We start from the raw sequence: 25,309 nt of genomic DNA on the forward strand, positions 1-25,309 counted from the left end.
GCAAGACGAAAAGAATCCGTTCCGTGAGTCTCTTCGTCTTAGCGGTTTAGCGGATTAGCGCTACAGTATTAGCGGCTTAGCGGGCTTAGCGGATCAGCTGATAAGCGGCTTAGCGATCAGCTGTTAAGCAGCTTAACGATCAGCTGATAAGCAGCTTAACGATCAGCTGTTAAGCGGCTTAGCGACCAGCTGTTAAGCGGCTTAGCCGATCAGCTGATAAGCGGTTTAGCGGCTTGGGAAAAAGGGGGGGGGAAGGAAAAAAACCCCGCAGGAACTCGCAAGACATTTTCGTCTTGCGAAGCAAGCACATAGGAAATTCGTTTTGCGAAGCACCTCCAAAACGGAAAACCCTTTCGTCTAGCGGGTTTTCTGTCTTGCGAGGCATTCGTCTTGCGGGGCACCACTGTATTAAAAAATAGGACACTAAACCGGCATAAGAGCCTAAGAGCCTTATTTCACTTTCTCAGAAAGAGAGTTTTACAGACAACTGTTGTCAGGTCAGAGCCATTTTTCTTTTATGTTAAAGCAAATTGAAATAGACAATATTATACAATAGAAGCTAGGTCCAGACAACAATGCTGCAACTGTTAATTCCTCTTCTCAAATTGTATTCATAACTGACGTGCATAAGATTGCTCTGCTTACTCAGAAGTAAGATCCACTGAGACTTACTCCTGGGCAACGGTGTAAGATGGTTGTTGCTACCTTGAGTAAATTGGGTTAACAGAAAATAAAATGGTTACTTTTCAGATAACTGTATGCATGCATCTAAAACTGTGAATTATACCAATTCTGATTGTTCTTGTGTTTTTCATACTGCTCCACATCAAATAGAGAACATTTATTTATGGCAGAAGTACACAAGTTAAAGTGAATACCCTGTAAACAAAAACCAGCGCAATATTCTGGTTACATATTTACTCTACTGTAAATGGAAAAAAACCTGTGACTGAAATTTTCCCAGACATAATTTATGGGCAGCTCATCTATCCCTCAATGTGACTGTGTCTACCCGTGTTCACTCTCTCTCAAGGAATCTTAAGATCTATTCCAGCTGGAGCAAGCCGCTGATTTGCTTTGCGAGGTCAGTCAAGGATAATTGCTATGTGTAAACAGACATCTATCCTACAGACAGACTGTTATCTAATAGCAAGCTAATACCATATAATGCTTGCATAATAGCCTAGGAAACATTATGCTAGGAAAAGTCATAGGAGTTCGGAAAGAATCTACCCTGTGAAAAGAAAAGATACCATATTCTTATCGGTACATAAAAACACTTGTTAACACAAAAAAGTATCAAATCACTTTTTCTTCAAACATTTATTGAGAGCAGCTTTCTAGATTTGTTTGCTTCTGTCTTCAGTTTGGATTAGGAACTTGATCTGATAACAATATAATCAAAGCAGAAAACAGCTTTCCGTTACTTTAGGTACTTGTATGCTAATACTGCATGGAAGTTTCTCTGAATGAAGAAGCATGCAGTCACATTTTTCTTTAAAAGTGAAATATTAACATAAAGTACCCTCTTCTTGGCATTTTGATAAAAGCTGTAAAAAAGATCATGCGCTGTATTTTTATATTGTAAACAGCACTGTGATCCTACGATGAAGGGTGGTATAGAAATTTAATAAACAACACATATTATTGCTGTTTTTTATTTTTTTATTGTATTGTTGTTGTTCCCATAATCAGAGAATAACTAAACACAACATATAGTGGGTGTCAATAAATTAAGGTTTATTCAGAGTAGATCTATTTAAAGTAATGAATGTGTTAGGTCTACTTTAAGTAAAAATTGTTTGAATAGCACCCAGTGCCTTCAAACCTGAATCCTCCTAAGTAACATATTTCCAATAAAATATACTTCAGCTAGTATTTAGGAATTGGTCAATGACTGACAGTTGTGTAAAATAAATCTGACAAAACTGCATCATCAGCTGTTCTTCAGATTTATTAATGACTGAATAAAATGTGACTGGGGTATATTTCTTCTCATGGGAACATCTCATGCTACAGCCAATTGTGACTAAGGTACTATAATTTGATGTAGCTGAGACTGCAGTATGTATCTAGTTTTTTCGAAAACAGTTACACTGCTGGCTGATCCATTCACCTAGCTTACCCTCTGGAAAAATGTTAAGGGATTGGGGGGGGGGGGAGGTAAGATCCGTCCTGCCACCTGGGTGTGTTACAGGCATGCAAGTCCCGAAGGTGACTGGGTCTTGAAGCAACATCCCAACATCCCTTAAGTGTATGTCCAAGTGGGGAACACAGAGCTCATCCCTGATTACCCCTGGGATGGATCCTGCCCAATGCCCCAACCACCACAGGAGGGCCCATCTTACCCCTTGCCAAACAAAGGCAGCTATAATTGATCTTAACAAGCCAGGTTAAGATCCTGTAGTCAGATGTCATTGCAGAATGCTGTTTTCAGCTACAAGAAGTGGAAACTAAGTTACTGTCATTTGATAGATTTAAGACCATCGTAGGTTACTACATTTTAGAAGCAGTTATATGGCATTATGTAAATTAAACACTTGCTGATACTGCCAGACATGGTTACAGTATATATACTGGTTCATATGACAGTTTGGGTTACATCAAAGGAAGGTCCTGATGCTACTACTATTCAGAATAGTTTGACACCTGCTTATTGCTAAAATGGTAATTCCAGATACTAATCCACAAAGTGCAAATTTGAGAGTTTATATGCTTCTAAAACCATTATTTTCTGAAATAATTATGGGAAGGTTACTCAAGGTCTGTTGGATAGGTCAACTGAGAAGACCATCTGACAACTCATATGCTGTTAGGTCAGTGAAAGGAAATGTATCTTGAGTTGTCAGCAGGTACAGTCTGAAATAAATACTGAGAAACTGAATTAAGGTTTTAACATACCACATCGGCAGAGTGTGATACTATGATACTGAGATGAATTCTGATATTTGCAGAGGAGGGCAGCCAAGATGATAAAGGCTCTGGAAACCAAGTCTTATGAGGAATGCTTGAGGGAGTTGGGTATATTTAGCCTGGAAAAGAGGAGACTGAGAGGAGATATGGTAGCCATCTTCAAATATCTAAAGGGCTGTGGCATGGAAGGTGGAGCAAGCTTGTTTTTTTCCTGCTCTGGAGGCTAGAACCTGAACCAATGGATTCAAGTCATAAGGAGATTCCTACTAAACATCAAGAAGAACTTTTTGACAGTAAGAGCTGTTTGATGATGCAATTCCCTCGGGAGGTTGGATGGCCATCTCTTAGGGATTCTTTAGCTGTGATTGCTGCATTACAGGGGGTTTGACTAGATGATTCCTGGGGGAACTTCCAACTCTACAATTCTATGATTAGTGGTGTCTGCCAGTCTGGGGCTGATGGGAGCTGTAGTAAAAAACATATGGAAGAAACCAGGTTGGCAAAGATCAGCAATAAACAGAAGTAATTGGCTCCCTATTTACAAAAAGATACTGTCTCTGTTTACATATGTGGAGCTACAACAACTATTGCTGTCCCAAGGGACACTGACACCACAACCATTCTTTTTGAATGTCTAAAAGACTAAATATAAACTGTTAATCCTTTAGAGATTGTATGAAATGAAAACCAGGGCACCTCCCACAGGCCACATTGAAGACATATCAGTGTCATGGGGAAAATGGGAACAATCTGATAAATATTTTAAGCACGTGAAGCTGAACTAGGTTGCAGAACAGTGTTAGATGGCAGCTTAAAATTCTTTGTAAATTCTGGAAACAAATAATGGGATCCTCTCATCTGTACAACAACATGCCTAAGAGTAGATAAATCCAACTAAATTGGTAGCATCATCTTGCAAAGCACCTTCTCCCTAGCAAGGTGGTCACACTGGGTGCTACCCCAAGAATACATGATGCACATCTCCTTTTCCTCTTGAAGATAATGGTAACTTAATTCTGATACTGATGCTATAAGCCTACTATGAACAGGAAGGGTGAATATGACTTCATACAGTTTTATATTTAGTTTTGGTGTGGTGGCTATCAGAAATGAAGCCAGCTAAAGCTCTAGGCAGTCCAAGATGATAGCTTAATCTAAATAGGAAATTAAAACAACTTAAAACACAAGGCAGCCAATAATATCTCAAATATTTTATTATAGGTTTGTAAGAGGACATAATCTGAAAACTAAAATTATGTAAAACAGTTTTGCAACAATTAATTTCAAAAAAATCTATTATTTTTCATCTCAGCATTAACATACCCGCAGGTATATATTTTAATATGATTTAATAATGAAATACTTTACTTTAAAAATTATTTTGGGATAATCACCATAAACGCATTAAACAGCAATTAAGCTAATGTCACTTTTTGTCCTGGTTTGAAACTTGCTCCACTGGGCCCTTTCCTCTTTGGATTGCGAAAATTATCGTAGCTAAAAAACAACAATAGTAGTGCATTACCACCAGAACTATGCTTTGTAAGAAAAAGTATTCAGGTGAAATCTAAAGAAGGCCAAACTCATAAGTAAAACCAGAAATACCTAAGAGGCTTCTTTGGCATAAACATTTAAAAGTAGAAGTTAACGTTTTTATTAGCATTATTCAACTCCTTCTTCCCCATTCAGGAAAACTTAACAAGCAATAAACAAATCCATTATAGTTAAATAAGAATTTTAAAGTAATAACAATCAGAGCAAATAACCTGTAACTAAGAAAATGTTTAACGTCCACAGAAAACTTTTTTACAACATTTGTTAACAATCACTGGCAAGCTTTGGCAGACTTCTCTTGGAAGCAGAAGCAGCTAGCAAGCCAATGTGGCGTAGTGGTTAGTGCTGAACTAGGACCTGGGAGATCAGGGTTCAAGTTCCCACTTGGCCGTGGAGCTTACTGGGTGACCTTGGGCCAGTCACTGTCTCTCAGTCTAACCTACCTCTCAGGGTTGTTGTGGGGGATAAATGAGGAGAACTGTGTATGCCACCCCAAGCTCCTCAGAGGAAAAAAGATGTGATATAAATGCAATCAGTCAGTCAGTCAGTCAGTCAGTCAGTCAACAGTACAAATTGCTGCCACTACTAAGGGCAACTGAGGGAGATGATAAGCATATTCCTGGATGTCACAATGAGGAACTGGAAGCAGGAGCTGTGAGGCTGGAATCATACAGCAGCACAGCTGCTGGCAGGTCAACATGACCATGACTTCAATAATCATCCCTGCTTAAAAAGGTATTTCAAACATTTTACAGTGATAGCAAATGGTGCTCACACTGACGGGATATAATTTCAAGCAATTTCCCCTCCCTCTTGCAGCCCCACACTTCAAATCTGTTTCAGAGGTTCCTCCAGCACTACCTTCCCCAAGCAGATTTTTTTTGGGGGGAGCCTCCCCTTTCCGCTGATGGAAGTCTTCTGCCAGTGGACAGAACAACACTGGATACAACATTTAGGGCCCACCATTGAAAAGGAATTTAAAAGAAATTTCATATGCATTTGATAGAAAATCTCCAGCCATTTTAGACGAGTGCCTATCAGTAATCTGTAAGATAATAAAACTTATGTTTCAGGCTTTGGTAGCACAGCCTCTAGGGCTCCATGTATATACCAGCTTCTTTCTCATACAATTTCACTGAAACCTCTCGCCACACTACACTTCAGTAAAGTCTTCAGGATGTGTAGACACCTTAAGACAGAAAATGGTATCTGTGTGGCAATAGACTAATAACAGCAACTGTTCCAGAACATGTGTGAGCATATTTTTAATATTAATAAATAATTTGTGTGATTTCCTTGACACAAGGTACTTACAGTTCAGTAAAATTATTCCAGTCGTCTTGACTAATAGATGGCTTTGTGTTTCCAAGTGCAGTCATCAGGTGAAGCTGAGTAATGCTTAAAGTGTTCTTGCTGGGTACTGATGATGGAGGCGTGACTTCCTCCTGAAAAAAAAAATTACATTAAGGGAAAGTACTATAAAATACTGTATTTCACTCCCTGAAATTGACAATGGCCCAGTTCATAAGTTGGGGCTAACTTCGATTTGCAGTAACCATAGACTAGAGACCAGACTACAGTGTATACACTTATGTATACAGGCAAACCATGATTTAAGCTGTGCTTTTTCTTCCCTGCCTTCCCCAATATGCTATCCTTTCTGCAGGTAAATTGGCATGTGTTGCTTGGTTACTATTGTTTGGCAACCCTATGCAGTGTGTGTGTGTTGGGGGGGGGGAGATAGTGAAGTCTAGGAACCTCCAGCACAACTGACAACAGGCCAATTATGCAGAGATCCCCACTCCATGGCATGGTGACCTGAAGAAGAAGTGCAACAAGTGTAATCACGGTTTCTCAATCAGAAAATAATACCAAACCACAGTTTGCAGAAACCAATCTGGATGTCTTGACTAACCATAGTTAAGGTCTGTAATCTATAGTTTGATGTATGTCTTAACTGAGCCAGTGAGTTTGTCTGAATGCTTCAGGACATTCTCTGAGGCTATGTTTCTTTTGAAATAGCAAAACTTTGCAGTAGTTACTATTACTACTTCTACAACAGAACATTTCTAAAGATCAAAAGAATTAACAAAAAAGTCTTCCATACCCCGTTTTTGCTTCTGTAGTTGGCCTTGATAGCATTGATTTCAGCCCTGAGTTGCTCTATCTGTTCTTGATTAAGTTCTTGATAACCTTCCTGTAAGGCTGTTCTTAGAATTGGGGGCTGATAGGATACTAAATCCTTCAGAGAGATGCTAGCTAAATCATGATTTATGGAGTTTGGTCCCGAGAAACACTGAGAACTCTGTAGAGACAAGTGGGTGGGTGGTGTAACATAATACCATTATTATTATAGTCAGCAATTTTGTGGTTACAGTTACTAATATTTCAGTAATGTTTTTCACAACAACAGTTACATTACCAAAATTATTTATCAAACAATATAAGCTTTAGGAAGTATTATGTTGATCAGATAACTTATTAGTAATATGAAAGTTTAAGTATGAGTATGTTTCATTTCTAAATACTGCACATTCATAGGGGATTCTCCCTTGATCAATTCTCATGGGGGTGGGACAGGTTCTCATTGTTTTCCCAAAAAGAAAAGGACTTGTTGCTGCTTTTGGTCAAGGAAGAATGAGTTCATATTTCAAGTTTATGTTACTCAGAATTTATATCTTTCACCCAGTACTGACATAGATTGAATTAGCACTGTTTTTCCCCAATTACATTTAGATGCTAGAATGTTTCCTCTGACTTTACAGCATCAATTAAGCAAAAGCAGCCAGCTACCATTTCTGAAGCAGTTCCATTGCCGAGCTCTGATTCATAGGAGCTGCCAAAGTAAAGACGATAGATGTTGGACCTTGGATCTTCTGGAAGCAGCTCACACATCTCAAGAGAAACTAGAGATTGCTCCAAGCCTCCTTCTCCATCTCCAGCAGAATCATCTGATCCACTGCTTTGATTTAAGAAAACCATCGATGATAGACTCAGATCGCTATCTGAGCTAGAACCTATTTCCTGCGGATGGAAATTAACAAAATTAGAATTTCCAACTCCGTAGCACTTCCCTCATTCTGGATGTCTGTGTGGCTCTTTATCTTCTGGTCTTCTGGCAGGGAAGAGCTAGCAGTGTGCTGAAGTTAGCCGTGTGCTCAGGACTGCAATACATCAAGGACCATGGCTCACCATATGAACAACTCAGGACCCTCATCACCTGAGGCCCTTCTTCGTGTGCCTGCCCCACAATAAGTTGGGAAGGTGGCAACACAAGAATGGGTCTCTTCTGTGGTGGCTCCCTGTTTGTGGAATGCTCTCCTTAGGGAGGCTGATCTGGTGCTTTCATTACATATCTTTAAGCACCAGGCAGAAACATTCTTCTTCTCTCAGGTTTTTGGCTAATTAAACAATATGTGGCCTTTTAAACCATGGGGGTTATTGTTTTGTTTATTATGTTATGTGTTTTTGTGTTTTTTAAATTGTAAACTGCCCTGTGATCCTTGGTATGTAAATTTGCTGTTCAAATAAAAGCAGTCATAAATCCTTAGGCATGCTAAAATTCAGATCTTTGGATCTCATTGTACAACAATATCACAATCAAATTGCTGCACATCACCATAACATTTCTAGGCACCACTCCTGAAAAGCCAAATTACAGTAATTGGAATATTAAGTATTTTAGTGCCCAGGTTACCAGTTTCAGATTGTGGCCAAGCTACTGGACTTCCTGCACTTTAAGATCTGCTTCAGTGTCTCCCCTGGTATGCCCATCCCCTAGATTGCTAAGCTGAGTGGCCACAAGGGAAAGAATCTTCCCATGGACCTGCATCGAATTTCTATGTCTCAGGATTTCCAGAACGCCATGAAAAACTATCTTTCTCAACTGGCCTTCCATGCATGATGGTTTGGTTGAGTTGCATTATTTTTGGCTCTGTTAAAAAAAAAAAGAATGTTGATGAGTTTTAGTTTTAAGTCTGAAATTTTATATTACTTTATTTCCTTTGGATATTTGGAATGCAAGTCATTTGGGATTTGTTATTTGCCTGGAAAAGCAGCCTATAATTATTAGTGAGAAATAATTTTACCATTCAAAAATGTTATGGGTAGCAAACTCTTAAGGATTTTTAAGGAAATCCTTTAAATTTCAGTGCACTTACCTGGGGCAAAGTTGAACCAAAATTAGCATGCACGGCCTCCAATTGTGCATTATACAGTAAAGCTTTTAGGTCTGCTCCTGTGAAATGTTCTGTTTTTTCTGCCAAATGCTGAAAATCCACATCATGTGCCAGAGGGAGAGAATGACTCAGTGCTCTTAAAATTTCCAATCGGGAAGCCTAAGGAAATTAGAAGTAACCCTGTTAATAAAATACTGATTTCTTGCCCTTAGACAGTACTTAATGTTTTGTTTTTTAGTCTTCCATGTATTTTTCCAATAAGGAAAAGGGCACTGGAGAAGCTAAAACAACATGTGGGAAGGACCCAGTGATGTAAATATTATTTTGAATTTTCTATACATTTTCAAGCATCTCTTCTCAACCATAAGGACTTGCAAACTTGCTTTTTATAATAGCACGATGAGATTCTTTGGAAGCCAGATTCTGTACCCACTACCACATTCTGATCTCTTTTTTTTTTTAAACACACCTGTAGATCATAGAATACACACACCAATGCCTACAGACGACAGCATCAAAGCTAAGATGAGAAAGGCCTGAGAGAAATCATTAGACTATGCAAAATCATTGCCTTGACATAGAATTCTACCACCACCAATCTAATGAAAAAATAAAATAGAATCAAACTTGAATCTGTTTCAAAACGACTTCATCTTATGTTCATGGAAACTCAGCCATCAATATCATGGAATGGACATTAATCCACATAGAAGTGAGTCTTCCTTTCAATATTTGGTACAGTGTTTTGTTTCTTACCTGATCAGGATGTGGACAATACAGACACTTATCCAATCGGCCTGGTCTCAACAGAGCAGGGTCAATCAAATCAGGGCGACTAGTGGCCGCTAGTACATAAACTCCTTAGAAAAAGAAAGTGACTTTATTAATAAAATGCCACCTTAACCTTTTCCTGGAAGAAACAGAGATGATTTGATCATTACCTTCTAAGCCTTCTACTCCATCTAGTTGAGTCAGCAGTTGATTAACAACACGGTCAGTTACACCAGTGTTATCATGACCTCTTCGAGGAGCGAGGGAATCAAATTCATCAAAGAAAAGTATGCAAGGCTTGGCTGCCTGTGCTCTGCAATAAATACAACACAATTAGGACAAAAGGAATAAACTGACCCTGCCAAGATTGGACATGTGATATCAGCAAGTCTTGTTATTTCACACCTCCCCAACATACACTTACTAAGCCTGTTTCTTCTCCACATTACAAATCCAGCATCTATTTTCAGCACTACTTACAAAAACAGAATCTATCAGCAACACCATAAATCTGGATCTAACCTGTTAAATACATCTCGAACTGCTTGTTCACTTGCTCCAATGTATTTGCTGAGCAGTTCTGGTCCCTGTAAAAAAAAAAGAGAGAAAGAGAAGAATACTCTCTGCAACCTGAGCTATTTAATTAATCAATACTTATAAAGTAAAGTGTATAAACTGTGGCATAACATACTGTAATAAAGTACTGTTTGGGCTATGGCAATTACAGACAGTTTAAAAACATTACAAAACATAGGTTTCCAAAGGAACATACCTTGAACATTAGACTGGTCCAGTAGTTTCTACTTATGATCTACAATACTGGGATCACATTAACACTGCTTATTAAAGAGCGGGCAGGAGGGGGAGGGGGAGAACAAACACACAGAAGGACAGAAAGGAATTGAAACCCATTAAGTAGTGCGCCCAAAAAAAATCTATGGCAAAAATGAAGCTACTTTGCCCAAGGGTTTAAGGTTGCTGTTTGGACTGTATTGATTTGGACTGTAAAAAATTGGACTATTTTCTTTAGGTTAAATACCATGGGTCATAATCCAGATATGTTCATATGCCATATTTATGTGTGCATCACAAACACAAAAAATTACTAAAACATATGAAAGCTTCTGAAAGACAAACTGTAGCATATAATTTTTATCACCTTATTGGATTCTGACTTATGGAACACATCTTAGTATTTTCAGTTACTGCAATAAATTCTGAAAAATCTCACATTCTTACCTTGATGCTGATAAAATTCATTCCACTTTCTCGGGCAACTACACCTGCTAACAAAGTTTTCCCTGTTCCTGGAGCCCCATATAGTAAGATTCCTCTTCTTTGTCGTATGGGCAGGTTTGCAAATAATTCTGGATACTGAAAACATATGAAGTCTTTAGAAATTGCGTCTGCTTTAAAAAGTATATGAGGTTTAAGAACCTCTGAGCAGGGTAGCTAAGTGTGAAAAATTGGATTCAGCCTACAGTATGCTGAAGAGGCCAGAGATCATCTTGGAAGTCTCTTAGTGCAGACAGAGGTCATGGATCCTGAGCTTCCATAACCACCACCCACTAAGAACCACCATTGGCAGGACTGGCAGCAGCAGCAGCAGATATGTTCTATGCTTATTGGTAATGTTTTATTATCTTGCTAATGACGCTGCTTTAAATGTGCATTTTATATTGGACTTTCTTTAGCAATGTTTTCTTTTGAAATGTTTAAGATTATTATTTTTTGTTAACTTTGCTGTGTTAAATGTGCACTATGTCATTGACCTCTTTTGTAATGTTTTGTTTGAAACCTTTAAGGTAGTATTTTAATATCCTGTTAATTACGTTGCTTTGAGTGTATACTTGCTTTTCTTCAGTAATGTTTTAAATCAGAAATGCTTTATTCTGGATTGTTTTCTTTGATGCGTCAATGCAGATTGTAAATCGCTTTGAGATTTTTTTTCTTTAAAAATATTACCATAAGTGGTATAGAAATGAAATGAATAATAATAATAATTCATAACCCTAACCCTATTATTATTCATGTAGTTCCATGATTACTATTATGATATGCTCCATAATATCAATTTTGGCAAAATCCATCTGTGGTGGAACCAATGAGTCACCATAACATCTCTATGCTTATTTTGAAATGCGACTAAATGCATCTATATATAGACTAACATTTGCATGAGTGTTTTATCAGCCACAGGTGTTGGGTGTTTTTCTGCATTTCCAGGCTTCAGTTTAGTCTGCTGGGGCATGAGCATTACGAAACAGTCCAATAATGATCAAAGAGCCATATGCATATTATTGATATAAAGGTAAAGGTACCCCTGACCGTTAGGTCCAGTTGCGGACGACTCTGGGGTTGCGGCACTCATCTCGCTTTACTGGCTGAGGAAGCCGGCGTTTGTCCGCAGACAGTTTTTCCGGGTCATGTGGCCAGCATGACTAAGCCGCTTCTGGCAAAACCAGAGCAGCGCAAGGAAACGCCGTTTACCTTTCCACCGGAGCGGTACCTATTTATCTACTTGCACTTTGACGTGCTTTCAAACTGCTAGGTTGGCAGGAGCTGGGACTGAACAACGGGAACTCACCCCGTCACAGGGATTCGAACTGCCGACCTTCTGATCAGCAAGCCCAAGAGGCTCAGTGGTGCCCAGTATCAATACATTGGTCTTGGGGTGGTGATTCATCAAAGCCCAAAAAATCTGCCCCACAATACCACCTGCGTCTCTATTTTTGTCTATTATTTATATAGACAAAAACAAAACACACAGAGTTTTATTTCTGTGGTCTTGTTCATAACTACTTCAAATGTGGTGTGTACGGATCTCTGCACATATAGTGGTATACCTTCTCTACCTCATATTGTCATGTTGGCTATAAAAAGAAATAGTCTGCATTCAAAGAGTCCAAAGAATGCCCCATAAAATGGGAACTTTTTTTAAAAAAAAGATTGCATGGACTTGGCACACATAAAAAGTATGCATTTTTTCACCATGCCTGATGCAAGGCAGCTGAAGATAAGGAAAATACACCCCTAGCAGCCACTGATGAAGAGGGGTGCCATTATTAACCTGGCCTCCTGGGAGCAGCACCACTGCTATGTACCAGAACGTAGAAGGGCAAGGCAGGGTGATGCGGGACACCCGTATGGCTTCACTGATGTGCCCACGCTGCCCTGCACTGTCCCTGGGCCTGGCTGTCATGCTGCTTACAGGATGCCAGGTCTGTAGCACCGCTGCTCCCTGCTGGCAACTCTGGATAACTGCCTCCAACACTGTGCATAGTCATTCAATTATCTGAGGTAGATAAGCCACCCAGGCTTCTTCGTGAACCTTCCTGCCTTAATAATCCTCAGCTGTTGCATCTTCATTCTTTCCTCAGCTCTGCGCATAACCGTCAGGGATGATCTTCTAGTTTATGCCCTTTAACATACCGTTGCTGAGAAGCTGTAACGTTCTCCTCTCCAGCTTCTGCAAACTTACATATGAATGAGAAATGGCTGTACTATGGGTGCATATTTGTCCATTTTGGTTTAAGAAGCTGTCACCCCCTCAAGCCAGAACCATCAAAGGTCTGTGTTCCTACAAACACCTACCAATGACAGACACAACTGTAAGAGAAAAGTACCTTGGCAGGCAATTGGATAGTATCTATAAGCACTTGCTGTATCTCCTTGAGACCACCAATTCTATCCCAGCCAAACTCCTGAGGCTTATGGAGGTTAACGTTTCTCAAAGATGTTGGAGTAAAACCTTCTAAAGCTTTTTGGAAGTCTGATGTTGACAGAATCAAATCTGTTAAAATGGATAAACACATTCACTTTATGATTTTTTTACACCGAAATATTACATTATATTATACACACTTTTTTCTGAATACTTCATAAAATTATTATACATACCTTCTTTTTTACACGTTCCTTTGGTAGAAACACATGAGTGTACAGCACGTTCAACTAACATTGTCAGATCTCTAGCTACAAATCCTTCTGTTTCCTTTGCAATTAGATGGAGATCAAGATTACAAAACTTGTCTATATTGGAGTCAAGTTTATTTTTTATTATGGAATGAAGTATTTCACATCTTTGTCCCTGGAAAAAAAAATACAGCAAATTTATCTGTAGCCTAACTTCAAAGAATTGAAGAAAAATAGGCAGACTGGCCAAATTTCAAATTAATTAAAAGGGACAGATTCTGAAGAAATAATAAAATGCAGATCTGTGCATTCAACATACAATATCACATTTTATACCGAGATCTTAAACAAAATTACTGGGAATTAGATTGCATGGTTTTAAGATGCTTTGATTAAAACATAATTTATTGCTTTTACCTGATTTGGAGCCTGGATATGTTGGAAACTCTGAAATATGTGAATTCCTTGAGCAGAAATCATGGAAGAATGTAGTGACTGTTCAGATAGGCTTGTGGCAATGAGTGCGATCAAACTGTGCATGGAAATAACTTCTTTTATCATATCTGTCAAAACTAGAAACAGAAATACAAATCAATTCAAACTTCATGGATTGATGGCCATATAAAATAGCAGCTACCTCTCAATTTTAGTGTTACAGAAACAGCATCTTCTTTTATTTCAGTGCATTGTCTGTTCCAATAAAGTTCCAGAAGCTTGTAATTTTGTTGGTATCAGCTGTTAATAACCTAACAAAGCACATTCCCACACTGTATCCAGAAGTATTACAGCACAAGCATATACTTATCTACTCATAAGTAAGTCCCCTGGAATTCAATGGGTTTACTTCCATATAAAGAATTACAGCTTTAATATAAAAGAGCAAATCATAACCTTAACCATAACACTGTACCAAATGCTGAATATATTGTTTATAACCTGCAAATACACATACACTATGTAGAGTTGTGCTAATTACTAAGATTATGCAAGTGCTGGATTATGCTGTTTCTTTCAGAAACATTCAAAAGCTAAAGATCAATATTACTTGGGCCAGGGCACATTCCCAGAGGTGGCTATTCTTTTTAGCATGGGGACTGCATGGCAGCAGTGGGTGTAGCAAAAAGAACAGCCATGGCCATTGCATACTCTTTCACACACATATCAAAGCACATCTAAAAACAAGCAACAGAGCTCCCCATTCTGCAGTTGATCCGTTCAGATCAAGAGGAGAAGGGAATGTGGTTTTCTCCACATTGCGTGGAAAATTCATTTCAAAGTTTAAAATATTGCTAGCTTTCATGAAGCTATGAACAACACATTGTGATTTATTCAGGACCTTGTCATTTATTCAGATGTTTCCAATCACAGGACAGTTAAAGCAAAAACAACTCAGTAATGGTTGGTAAACCATTACCATGAGCAAGGCGAGTACTCTGGACAGCTTCAGGACTGTTCTCATGCTCCGGAGCAAGGGGTACTCCAACTATGTGATCAAGGTCATCTAGCAAAACAACAGATGGTTGTTTCCATCCTGCCTCTAGAAAAACTTCTTCCAGTTTTTTCCGTATGTTTTCTAATCTCTTTCCTGAAAAACAAATATAGTGATTAGAACGACACAGAAGAAAAATGTGCAAACTTCCAATACAATTTATGATTTGGCAAGATTATGCGTCAGAGACTAGCTTGTATTTGACTTTTTCATTATACCAAGAGGTCTTAAAACTACCCTATTGTGGATCTCCTTTAAGATATTTCCTATCTTCTATCTGCTGAACATATAAGGAAAGCTGGTGCAGAATAATATAATTCCCTCTGCTGCCATAAACTCACAGAATGGTCACAGGCAAGCCATTCTCTCAGCCTCAGTCCTCCATCAGCAACATGTGATGCTGCTGTATGCTTCATATACAGACAATATTCTTGATGCTGCTTTTGAAAGAGATTTTGTAAAACAGGAAGGTTCTGGCTCCTACCTGCTTATGTGACCAATCTAATAACAGCAAGGCGTAAAATGTGAATATTAAACCAGTGGGGAGGACACAGAGTTTGGGCATAAAACCCAAGTTCAAACCTACTGGGTCGCTACAGACAAGACACATTTTCAGTATAGCCCAAACTCTTACCAGTTGTTGCTATGATTAACAAAAACACTAGGAATAGTATTTATTTATTATAAATATTATAATAGTTGCTTTTCTCACAAAATGACCCAAAGCAACTTACATTAAAACCAAATAAAGAACTTCCAATAAAAATCTAAAAACAAAGCTGAACAGATAAAACAGATCAGGACTTGCTGATCTCACCCAACTAAAAGGGGCCACAATGCTGCCATTAAGAAAAAAGTACTCACCTGGTGCCCAAAAACAGATAAGGGTGGTGCTAGGCATGTCTCCCTGGGTAGAGCAGATCACAAGCTGAGAGTCACCACTGAAAAGGTCTGATCTAATTAACTTGGTAACTTACCCTTTTAGTTTAATTGTATTCTGAAAATCCTACAAGAAGGGAGACGGTTGTACCCATACCTCTTAAAGCTTTGCAGTCAACTACTTCCACGTGGGCATCCAGTCTATCAAATGCTTCTTTGCAGATGGCTTTTGCTAAAGTTGTCTTGCCACTTCCCTGTAAAATAAATCAGGGCTAAAAACTCCTAAAATAATACCCAGATTGAAAAACTATCAAAGTTTGCTACTATGGTTTTCTGTTTCTGTAATATTTAACCTGGTGGTGTAAAATCATGCAGATTCAATGCAATCTGTTCAAATCTACCAGAGCCAATGTTTATTTATAGCCCTTGGAAAAACAAAGCGTGTATGTGTGCATGCACATGCACAATTTGCTTTCTTCCCCTCTCTAGGGGTAAGGGGAAAGTGATCCAAGGGTGGAGGGAGAGAAGCATGCAGCTGGAGGAATCTCCATGGCACTCTCTCAAAATTCTAAATGTACTCACACGCTCAGAAAGATTGACAACCACTTGAATTGGACTAATGATAAAACCCAGAATTTATTGGGTGCTAAAACAAAGAAATGTAAAAGTTTTACCTTTGCTCCAGTAATCAGAATACCTCCACTGCATAGTCCTGCAGATATGGGAGCTAGCTTTTGAGACAGTGGTCGTTTCAAAAGGCTGTGAGATACATGCTTCAAAGAAGATACTGCTAAATTATCAACTCCTCTGCAAAGGAAATGTTAACAGAATTGAGTGCCTTCTCATTGTACTGTAGTCAAATTAAATCATATAAAATTAAAAGCTTGGCTATTTTAGAGTACTCTCTGTCTCGATTATTTATAGAACTGTAGCCAATGACCCAGTTGCAATATTTGCTACTGTACTGCACACACTGGTGGCAACTGCAGAATAATGTCTGCCATCAAGTATGTCAAACATTCATTTTGCAAAAAGTTTCCACGTATGTGAAGAAATAATCCTGCATACGACTGCACTATTTGCTGCACCCCATTGTATGTGTGTTCAGATAGACCAACCACACCAGCAAAACCTGTATTAGAGGGCACAGGTGTGCCAAATACTTGCCCAATTTCTGAGTCATGTGATTAGAAGAAGAAGAAGAGTTTGGATTTGATATCCCGCCTTTCACTCCCCTTCAGGAGTCTCAAAGCGGCTAACATTCTCCTTTCCCTTCCTCCCCCACAACAAACACTCTGTGAGGTGAGTGGGGCTGAGAGACTTCAAAGAAGTGTGACTGGCCCAAGGTCACCCAGCAGCTGCATGTGGAGGAGCGGAGACGCGAACCCGGTTCCCCAGATTAAGAGACTACCGCTCTTAACCACTACACCACGCTGGCTCTCTATATGTGATTAGAACTATATGTGTGTTTAAATCTTGGGCTAATCTAATGTTCTCTTTAGCTACGACGTTACTGACATCTAAAATGCTTCATATTTATATTACACATTTATTATTTATTTTTGCACAGCTTTTAATTGTTGATTTTTTTATTTTAATTTGTGATAGTATTAAAATGTCTCACCCTAAACAGTTCAGACCAAACCATGGAAGAAGTTGCTCACAAGAAGATTGTGCACCACTGCCATTGGCTACTGAGGTCATAGGATGTACCAGAACCTACACAAAAGAAGACAGTCACTATTTAGACGTGAGGGTGTCTTTTTAGAACATGCTGTGGGGGGGATGGGTAGAGAAATACTGAATACATACTCCAATAAAATTCAGAATGGGATTTTACTGTAAGAGATCACATAGAAGAAACTTGTCTCCCAAGAAGCTCAGGATCGTAGTGGGTTTGTCCTTTGGATAAATAGCCATAAACAATTTTTAAAAAGTATCTAATTACTACACTACATTTAAAATACCAAGTGATTTTCAGATTTCCTTGTATTCCAAATCCATCCAGACTCTATGGCAGCCTTCCCCAACCCAATACTCTCCAGAAGTTTTGAACTACAACTCCCAGCAGTCCCATTCAGCATGGCCAATGGTCAAGGGCAGTGGGACCTGTCGTCCAAAACATCTGGTTGGTTAGTAGAAGCAGGAAAGCTGCTGTACAGTTTTCACTCCATCAATTCTACAATGAAAATTAAAGTTGTCATTACAGTATAGAAAACTGAAAATTAGAAAACAATAAACACACTTCAAAAATCAGGAAGTGAGAGAACTACAAGCTTGCTTTGGAAGATGGGGGCAGGTTGCTGCAAAACCTTTCCTTAATCTTCTTAAGGGAACTTGAATTTATCATCCAATGATGTTCATTGTGACTGAATTTATGTACAGATTATCATAAGAGTCTCCTCTCCTGCAATGCTTCATGTACAATGAGTCAAAAACCAAAACAAATACAAAAGATACCCTAATAAACAGAATTGCACTGTTGATATAATTTAAGTTATTGGATACCTGAAATAAGTGATATTTACTTGCATATTTGTCTTCTGCAACAAGCTGGGACTCAGGATGTAAGTATTTTTTGCCTTCTCCTCTTCAGAAGTAATGACACTGAGAACAAAGTCCTCCATACCTTTCAAAACATAATGGACACATCAATTTGCTTCTGATACAAAATAGTAAATTTTAATACCTTGTAGATCTTGTATTATACACTGGTAAACCCTAGCTCATGCAAAAGTGTTTCAATGTGTATGTAAGTATTTTTGTGGCTAATTACTTTGATTCACTGGCAAAGACCCATTTAATGGTTGACCATAGCTGAGAATATGGATCTTTATTTATTGAGAGCACCTTTATTTAAATACAATAGTTAAGTAACATATTGAAAAGACAATGATGAATAACTCATGATTTTAATTGATTTTTTTAAAAAAATCAAATATATTTTCATAATTGGGTAGAAATATATTCACAATCACTGCTAAGGGCAGTTCAGCTTACCATCTTTAAGAGCTAATTGTATATCATTCGTGCCTGCTATTAGCAAAGGAAGTTTGCTATAATCCTCTATCCACAAATTAAAGGCATTTTTAATTTCATCGTCACTGATATCTTTATTCTAAAATGAAGGATGAGAAGCATTGTTAGTTCAGTAAATATTCCTAACACTTTCACACAACAGACATTTGCTCATTCAAGTATACAAGGGTCAGAAGTGCTAAGAACTGAGGCAAGTCATTATCTGAGGATTTACTAATGGCCCCAGTTTTATCCAAAATATGATTACCTTCTTTATTATTTCCTAAGGAAAAATCTATACTGAAAAAAAAGTTTAAATATTTGATTTGATAGTGTTCAAGCTCTTAATTGTATCTACAATAACCATTTTTGTTCACTTGTCTAAATCAGGGGTTAGTAACCTTTTTCAGCCGTGGGCTGGTCCACAGTCCCTCAGACCATGTGGTGGGCCGGACTATATTTTGAAAAAAATAATAATGAACTAATTCCTATGCCCCACAAATAACCCAGAGATGCATTTTAAATAAAAGGACACATTCTACTCATGTAAAAACATGCTGATTCCCGGACCATCTAAGGGCTGGATTTAGAAGGTGATTGGGCCACATCCGGCCCCCGGGCTTTAGGTTGCCAACCCCTGGTCTAAATAAACTCCTTATATTCTTATGAAGAACTGGTAATCATAGGTTGATAATGTCTTTGGAAAAAATTGTCTCAAATAATAGCATAATGCAATATGAATTTCACCAACTTGTAAAGACACATGGAAGCAGCTTAACAAATAATTACAGTCAAGAATGCAAACTCACTAAAGATTTTTTGGGATACAATCTAATAGATGATGGAATTTTAGGATCCAAGTTCACTGATGTGATTCTGACAGCTGAATGCATTTCTATGTGTAGTCTCCCTCTCAACCCTTCTGGTATCTGAAATAAAGTTAAGAAAAAAAAGAAATATGAAAGAATAAATGCTGAAGACTATTCTACACATTTCACACTTCAAAGGTATATCCACCAGGGTTGTACTCAGAGTTTGTATAACTTAAGAATGACTTAATTTTTTAAGATTTCAAATGTACCTGAAGATTTCAAATACCCTGACTGTCCATCAAATGTAATTTAAGACTCCTCAGTTTCAGTTAGTAAGGGAGTATAACAACTTCAATTAAATGGTTTGAAACTGTATGTTGGGCTCCACCCAGAGTGGCTGGGGCAACCCAGTCAGATGGGTGAGGTACAAATAAATTATGAATTATTATTATTGTTGTTGTTGTTATTATTTTCAGAATAGATCCTATTGAAGTTAATGGAACTATTATAAGACAACTATTGTGGCTTGGAGATGGTACCACTGTGATCCCAAGGATAAAAAAGGTAAAGGTAAAGGTAGCCCCTGCCCGTACGGGCCAGTCGTGACCGACTCTCGGGTTGTGCGCCCATCTCGCTTAAGAGGCCGGGGGCCAGCGCTGTCCGGAGACACTTCCGGGTCACGTGGCCAGCGTGACGAAGCTGCTCTGGCGAGCCTGCACCAGCGCAGCACACGGAAACGCCGTTTACCTTCCCGCTATAAAGCGGTACCTATTTATCTACTTGCACTTAAGAGTGCTTTCGAACTGCTAGGTGGGCAGGAGCTGGGACCGAACGATGGGAGCTCACCCTGCCGCGGGGATTCGAACCGCCGACCATACGATCGGCAAGTCCTAGGTGCTGAGGTTTTACTCACAGCGCCACCCGCGTCCCTATGTCTTTATAAATAATCCACTATAATCTGTAGATCTTATTTCCAAGTAACCATTTAAAAAGATGTAATATTAAGCAACGATTCAACACTTGACTTAAAATCTTTAATCTTCTGTAGGCTTCTGAAATTGGACTAACCCAAACTCTTCCGACATGCAGTTGTTCCATGTTGTTATTACATATTATAGCACTCTTTAGATCCTCAAATCCATTCCATATTATTTGTACAATAGATATCTCATTGGATTCTTGACTTTTACTAGGGCTGGATTGCTTTTTGTCTTCTCCATTGATCATCTGTTTTTCTTTCTTTGACATTACATTCTGCTTTGACTCTTGATGCTGCTGTCTTGGAGAGAGCAGTGTAGTGATTTTCCCGTAAGACACTTTAATATTAGCTTCTAAAGCAGGGAATTCTAGATTCCATGGAAATACATGAATGGCGTTGCATTTCTGAAATGTACATGTTGCCAATGTATTTTGCACACTGGGGGGCTGAATCTGGCATACTCTGAAAACAGAATCCATGTGAATCAAGTTTAGCAGCCCATCTTTGGCAGCATTCAGTTCACCTGTGTCACGAGAAGCCTCCTGTTCTTTGTCAGAGGAGAAAATGTTCCCAATTAAATTCCATATGTTTGGCAGGACACTTGCAGTTAATGACGCCTTTGCATCTGGCTTAGGCTCTTGGACTCCCGTATTTAAATTAGTTTCTTTGGCACATGATTCCTTAGTTGTTGCTCTTGGATCCAACATGGTTTTAGGAACATTGTCCTGTAAGATGTCACTTTTTGTGGAAGGCAGCATGGTGGAACTTCCTTCATACTGACGTACTTTGGGGCGTATGAAAAGCTCTGTACGAGCTTCCAGTCTCCCGTAAACAGCAGCAGGTTTTAGAGTAACTGGAATTAAAGAGGGGCAAGTTAATACATATGCCACCTTACAATTATTCCTGCAAAGTTGTAGGAAGACTTGCATGAACACTTACCAATCTGGATATAAATACAAGTGTGTTGTTCTACCCACACTGGGAAGACAGCTTTGGGAAACACTATTCGAATTTGGTCAAGAAGATGGCTTTCAAGTGAGAAAGCATGCAGCTCCTACAATACATTGCAGAATGTTAGAAAACATTTCATATTAGAACTCATTTGTGTTTCATAATGAAATTTGTATACTAAACTGGATCTGAACCAAGGAAAACAACAAGAGGAAACACTCAGAAAAAAACAGTAGAAGGTGGGGGGAGTGGGAGAGGACAGGAATGAAGAACACCACCCTGTTTAAAAGCATTAAGAGAGCTAAATAATTTAAATTTCTGTATTACCAGAATCTCCCAATCATCGGCTGAGAGGGGTTCCACTTCTACTTGCTGACAGGACAAGACTTGAGAACAGGGCTCGAGGAAGATCTGCCAGACAATAAACCTTTTTGAAAAAATACTCTCAATATATTTACATAAACAATGCAGTGGAGATGAAGTGAGTCATGGAGTTGCTGACAATGGGGGTGAACCACAAGCACTTGAATGTAACCAAATTGCATTATAAGTTTTTCACCATTTATTGTTCAGCAGTGTTGCTTGCTCCCCTTGGAAAATCAACAAACTATTTCCCAGCCTTCCTTTAAAAAGCAGTTTGTGACTTGGTTCAGGACATTGTCAAATGCTAAAAGGTTGGATAGAAGACACTTTTACATGTTCACGTTCATGCATCAATCAACTCACTAAATATGAACAAATCACCCTTATACAGAACAGCTGTAATTCATGCATGGAAGCAGCTCTCAACATCATTATATATTTCTTGATTAGGTCCTGTAGAAATAAGTGCATGCTGTGCCAGGCAAGGTAAGGGGAATCTCAGCTTTTAGAACCAGGGGTTGTGTACATAAGCTTTCAAACAAGTACTTTCAGTTCTGATAAACTTTTGGGGAGAGGGAAGGCTGATTCCAGTCACTGCTGTTTCCCATCACAGATCGTAGTTTTGCCACAGATCGTGGCAAAACTAACAGTACTCTCCATCTGTCATTGAGATCTTTGCACACAGCTGCCTTTGCACAGCTGAATACAAATAACCTGAAACTGGGGCCTGCATATTTTGCAGATACAAGGAAACAAAAATGTACAAATGAATAGAAGCCATAGAAAAAGACTCATTTCCAAAGTTACTTGCTCTATATTTTTGTCCCATTTTCAATGTTACCCTAAATGTTAAACACCAGCTCCTGCAATTCAGGTTTGCTGAACCCTTATTTACTAAAAAGAATTTTGACATTACTCAGTAGACAGATGGAGACCAATGATTATGAAATATATTTGCCTAGTTTAATATTCTAGTCCAGGCAAGAAAATAAAAGTCAACATTCCAAACCTGTTGCCCATCTTTGATGCCAAGTTTCTCTGCAAGTTGTCTGTTCATTTCTACAAAATTTCCAGCATGCTGACCACAATGTCTGATTTCTGTCCAGCCCAAGAAAACAGGCTGATTGCCCCAAGAAGCTTTCACAGCTTGATCCTGTTAATGCCACAGAAAACAGATAGATGTCAAATAGCATAGCAGCCTGTAGTACCCATAATTCTTTTTCCAGTTATCTATTATGTGAGTGTGCAAATAGCATCAAGAATTATTCAGCAAAGGGGAAGTTTATGTAACACATTTCTGTACAGAATTCTTATCTACAGGATACTGTATTAATCTTGTAGAAAACATACATTATTTGGAACACTAATGTGATTAGTGTGTCTTTCACGTTCGAGCAAATAAGTAAATGCAAGAGCTGTTCGACAGTGGAACAGACTTCCATGACAGCTGGCGGACTCTCCTTCCTTGGAGATTTTTAAGAGGTTGTATGGCTATCTGTCATGTATGATTTAGTTGAGATTCCTGCATTGCAGGGGGTTGGACTAGATGACCCTCAGGGTACCTTCCACCTGTGCAATTCTATGATAAAAAATTGATTTTTGGGGAATGCTAATGAAATTAGTGCAGTCCTGTGTTTGATTGGATGCATGTGCAGAGCTTTTCTATGAATGGGCTCCCTCATCTACTTCAATTGAGAAAATGACCCATGTCTCCAAAGAGATGTCTACAGTCAGATACCTCTACTGAAACAAATGGAAGAATTGCTGTGCTTGGTGGAGTTCCACAAACTCTGAAGCCTTTGTACCCAAACTGCTGAACCAGGCCAACAGTCTTGCCGTTTGTACACAATTTGGTCATACTCATCCTGTAGAAATTCCAAATGCTTTTCAGCCCTTATTTCATACGAACATGTACATTTTATACAAGGATTCACAACACGAATATAGTGCAATGGCAAAACAACTAACAATGCTGCAGCAGCTTAACAGGCAGGTGTTAATGACAAGAGAACATTGTGAAACTGTGCCTTCATCTACAAAGATGTATGTACAGTTCAATTCAGGGGTGGGGAACATGAGACTCTGCCTAATTTTATGCAAGCGGGAGGTGACTGGAGGAAAGAAGTGTGGATGGAGTGGCAGGAAGAGAGGGAGATAAAATGGACAGAGTGATGGAGTGGGGGAACCCTCTGCAAGTAAACAGTTCAGACCTCTGGCAAGGGTAATATATATTGGGAAGAAAGATGCTACAGAGGCCACTAACAGGCAACAGTGAAGCCTAACAAGCCATGAATCAAGGGTGTACCACTAAAAGTGCATTTGTTACTTATATATTTTTTGGCTACTATTGATTTTAATAACCTTTTAAACTGTTTTTATTGAGAACATTTGTTTAGACACAGAAAGCATATTTTTGTTCCTTTATGAAGCAAGCAGAGAAATTCAATAAATTGAGTTTTTAATTAATTTCAATGTCAGTAGTCCATTTCAAGAATATCTGCAAGATGGAATGGAAAAATCACTTCACATAATTCTTCTTTGCACTAAAGTTAAGAGTTTGTTCCACTAGTGTTACCAGGACCCTTACAGAAGAGCATCTCCTAATTTGATGCAGTAGCTGCGGTACCCTATACAGTATAAGGTAAAGCGGGGAGAGGATTCAACTCTCGTGCGCATGTCTGTGAAAGAGAGCAACAGTGTCAGATATGGGACACCTGTTCCTTCACGAACTGTGGGAAGCTAAAGGATGGCAGGTTCTCTCACGCCTAAAAGCTGCAGTGGCGACATAATGAGCGTGACATAACAAGAACCTTTAATTTTGTATCCTTCTACCTTCTGCCCTGCGAATAAAGTCTCTCACGGGCCCCATTGTATCCTGAACCCATTCACCTGAGAACCACACCCCATAGCGCCAAGATGCTGGAGGGCAAACAGGATTCCCCCGAGCCCCCCATTCCCCACTGCTGCCATAGCAACGGGACGTCAGGACGCTGGCAAGGCTGACGAGAAAGAAAGGGGGCGACTGAACGTCGCCAGAAGACGACGAGGAGAGCAAACGTGTGAACGAGACGGCTGCCCACGTTACCATAGCGACATGACATTGGGGGGGGAAGGCTGGCTGAGGAGATAGAAAAGGCCCTCAGAAAAACGAGCCAGGGCGAATTCCCATGATCCTCTCTGCCCGGATAAAGCCGCCCTCCCCCGCGTTCCTGTACCTGCTGCAGACGGAGGCTGGAAGCCAGCCCAGGCGGCAGGTGCAGGAAGCAGTCCCGGGCGCCGCTCAAGGAGACGCTCGCCGTGGCTGCCCCGGGGCCTCCCACCCCCCACATGGCAGGCGCCGGCCCTGCGACCGCGCAGAGCCCAGTGCGGCTCGCGCTAAGGGCCGCAGGACATGTACTTGCTGCTGCTGCCGCTGCTGCTGTTCCTTCCTGCTTCTCGAGCGGCCCACCCTCTTTGCCCGCTCGCTGTGATTGGCTGAAGCGGTTCG

At 39.4% G+C, this 25,309-nt stretch overlaps 1 protein-coding gene and 1 long non-coding RNA gene across 2 annotated transcripts; one reads left to right on the forward strand and one right to left on the reverse strand.

Annotated features, from left to right (window-relative positions):
- Window positions 1-4,109: 4,109 nt before the first annotated feature.
- PEX1 (peroxisomal biogenesis factor 1) lies at window positions 4,110-24,938 on the reverse strand. Its single transcript, XM_080975611.1, is given in 26 exon segments — window positions 4,110-4,410; window positions 5,782-5,912; window positions 6,575-6,772; window positions 7,261-7,491; window positions 8,628-8,804; window positions 9,402-9,505; window positions 9,587-9,729; window positions 9,939-10,003; window positions 10,656-10,790; window positions 13,043-13,209; window positions 13,317-13,506; window positions 13,749-13,903; window positions 14,746-14,916; window positions 15,857-15,953; window positions 16,374-16,506; window positions 17,324-17,418; window positions 18,228-18,328; window positions 18,700-18,817; window positions 19,527-19,646; window positions 20,598-21,361; window positions 21,448-21,562; window positions 21,787-21,870; window positions 22,832-22,975; window positions 24,712-24,738; window positions 24,740-24,838; window positions 24,840-24,938. Coding segments are annotated over 26 exon segments (3,930 nt in total). The 5' UTR covers window positions 24,924-24,938; the 3' UTR covers window positions 4,110-4,328.
- On the forward strand, window positions 5,921-21,901 carry LOC308459881. Its single transcript, XR_013978350.1, has 5 exons — window positions 5,921-6,392; window positions 9,121-9,357; window positions 10,893-11,044; window positions 20,006-20,093; window positions 21,790-21,901. It is a non-coding gene; the product is annotated as an uncharacterized lncRNA (long non-coding RNA).
- Window positions 24,939-25,309: the final 371 nt, after the last annotated feature.

This window comes from Podarcis pityusensis, assembly GCF_964106645.2.
Source record: "Podarcis pityusensis genome assembly, chromosome: 12".
Lineage (NCBI taxonomy): Eukaryota > Metazoa > Chordata > Lepidosauria > Squamata > Lacertidae > Podarcis > Podarcis pityusensis.